This window comes from Pundamilia nyererei, unplaced genomic scaffold, assembly GCF_000239375.1.
Source record: "Pundamilia nyererei isolate P.nyererei 1_Seehausen unplaced genomic scaffold, PunNye1.0 scaffold00013, whole genome shotgun sequence".
Lineage (NCBI taxonomy): Eukaryota > Metazoa > Chordata > Actinopteri > Cichliformes > Cichlidae > Pundamilia > Pundamilia nyererei.
The window spans coordinates 3,691,313-3,693,966 of record NW_005187414.1 but is presented as its reverse complement, the minus strand read 5'-3'; the positions used below and the strand labels follow the sequence as shown (position 1 = coordinate 3,693,966).

Genomic DNA, 2,654 nt, shown 5'->3' with positions numbered 1-2,654 from the left:
AAAAACTGAAGGCCGGTGTCACCAACCTCTCCTTCCACCTGCTGTCCTGCTCAGGTGGAGACTGACCTTCACCGACTGGTCTGAGGTTTTATTACAGAAACATGAATAAATTTAAATATTTGAACATCATCTGAGATGTATTTGACCACAACACTGTTTCCACTTATTTCTTGACCAAAGAGTTCAAAATTAACTAGAGGTGAATAACGTAGATATGTTTAATCGATCTAATGGCGGTAAGATAATCATTTTTAGTCGTCGTTGCCTCAAGGTCCCTGTGACCTCGGTGGTAAACACCCTCCTCCCCAACTTGGGAGCCTGTTCATTGTCACGAGTAGTAAAAACAAACATCCTGCTAAATATACCACTTTCATATGAGGTTTGAAATAAGGCACACGCTAGGCAGTGCAAAAAAGTACAGACGCCTTCCAATTTGTACTGCTTCCAGTTCCTCAGCAGGAGTGTGTCGGTAGGGGGGTTAAAAAAAACAAAAGAAAGGGGGGAAAAAATACAAATCAACTGGCGGGCGCTGCTGGAGCAGGAGGGAAAACATTCATACTGTGAATCTAGTGAAGAGGAGTCGGGGGTTTGCGCTAGCACAACTATTTAGGACATAACAATCCGCTAAGACTGTGAACGCCAGAGGTGGCCTGCCAGCGAATGTTTCGAGTGAGGAGGTTTTTACAGATGACCCCGAGGCGACGCTACGCTTGTTCACCAGTAACTCTGAGACCAGCGCTGAGGGGGCTAACGGCTTTCCACGCTTGATGACCGCCATAATGAAGAGGACATAATTGATTCTAGTCCTGCTGTGCTAACCTCATCGAGTTTGTGTCTACGGTAAAAAACTTCTTTGTAAACTATTCTTCTGGGTGATTGTGGCTCAGACATGGAACTAATCAAGTAGCTAAAAGGGCAGAGAGAAGAGGAAACAAAACTACAACAAAAAAGGTCGCACAATAGCGCGGTAACAACTGGCCTATGATGAAGCGCTCCACTCGAGGGCAGGAGGGCTCGCTGACGTGGGTCGCCCATTCGCTCCCCGTCCTCGTCTCCTGGCGGCACTCTGCTGTCACACTTCTGCTGGTGAGGGTCTGAGTGAGTGTGTCTGTTTGTAGAAATGCATGCATACTCGTGTCGAGTGTTTCGGAGTGTATGCGCTGCCACGTTGTGATATGACATCACCCCATCTGTTGGTTTTTCTAGTTGTCCAAACTTAAGAAATCTTCCCGAGAGCAGCACGGATAAAGTTGAGGATAGATAGCACCCGAGTAGCACCAGTGTTGCCCGCCACTGTCGGTTTGTGTGCACACGTGTCTGTGTGTGTGTGTATATAAGTGTGGCTGACACACCTCCAGGGGTTTGGTTGTGTAGTATGCGTCTGGATGTGGCCAGGTTCCTGAGACGATAGCACCATTGAATGTCTCTGTCCTCATCCTCGCTTTGTTCCCTCCCAGCGACGAGGAGGGTGCTGGATTTTCCTGTGTGGTGTTTTTGTGTTGAGGGCTGAAGCTCCTCCACTCGTGCTCACTCAGTTTTGTGTGTGTGGTGTTGTTGTTGTTGTGGTCCCAGGCTGTTCAGGATCTACCTGATGGGTATTTTCTCTCCATTTCACAGGAATGTATCAAAACGCTGGATTCTCTCCTCCATCTCCTGCACAAACAACAAACAAGCACACACACACGGAGCTTAGCCTCAACTAACACAGCAAACTCGAATGTGTGTATAAAGCATCTGTGCAGCGGGCTTTCAATATTACTTGGAAATTTCCCACAGCAAACAACAGCTTTCACCATGATAAATGATGTCAAATGAAGGAAAGCTGTGCCTGAATGAGACGGGCGATTTTTCTCAGCGTGAAAACAGCAGTTTGACACTGACTAAATCTGAGCAGAGCCAGAGGAAGAGAGATGGATGTTAGCCTGCACTAGACCATGATTAATGCCTGGAAGATGTTACACTGTGTGTTTCTCTCATCTGAATGGCTGAGTCAGTGCGACACGCGCGGCTACAAGATATCATTTTCAAGAAGTTTAAAGAAAAAAAGGAAGAAAAACTGCCAACTTTACAGCAATTTTTTTTTACATCTAAAGAAGGGCAAACTTTTTCCAGCAGAGACCGCAAGTTTTAACAAGCTGAATAATCCGTTCATAAACGGATTAGATGATCGATGAAGAAAATAGATTTTCTGTTATTTACTGACTGTATTTGCCTCTGTATTTGAGCTGTTGGTTTGCCAAAACCTGAACTTCACTTTTTATTCATTTTATTTCTTCCTTTCAAAAGTCAGCTTGGAAATACCACTGAATTTTTGGACTGATTAGATTTCTGGGCGAGCAGCTGGGCGATAGATGATGAGACCACACTTTTTGTACCGATGCCCTCTTAGCCAGAGGTCGGGGAGGTGCATGCGGCTCTTTCGCCCCCTTTGGGTGAACATGCTGAGCTCAGGGCTGGTTTATTGCAGACGATGACAGCACACTGAAATGGACTGAAGTCATAATTATTCTTTTTATTTCACTGCTATGTTTTATTTATTTTAAAGTGGGCTATTTTTTATTTGATTAATTTTCCACAAGCTGTGAACTCAAATAGGTTATTTTATATTTGTTTTTCCTCTTTTTTAAAGTGTTTGTTAAACAGTAAAAAAAAAA

General features: G+C 44.4%; 1 protein-coding gene across 1 annotated transcript in view; it reads right to left on the bottom strand.

The window, feature by feature from the left end:
- Positions 1-6: 6 nt before the first annotated feature.
- Positions 7-2,654, bottom strand: part of atad2b (ATPase family AAA domain containing 2B) — a 64,491-nt gene continuing 61,843 nt past the window's right edge. Inside the window, exon 28 of the mRNA XM_005725069.1 lies at positions 7-1,653. Coding sequence (XP_005725126.1) covers positions 1,612-1,653 — 42 coding nt within the window. The 3' untranslated portion in view covers positions 7-1,611. The remainder of the gene's footprint in view (positions 1,654-2,654) is intronic.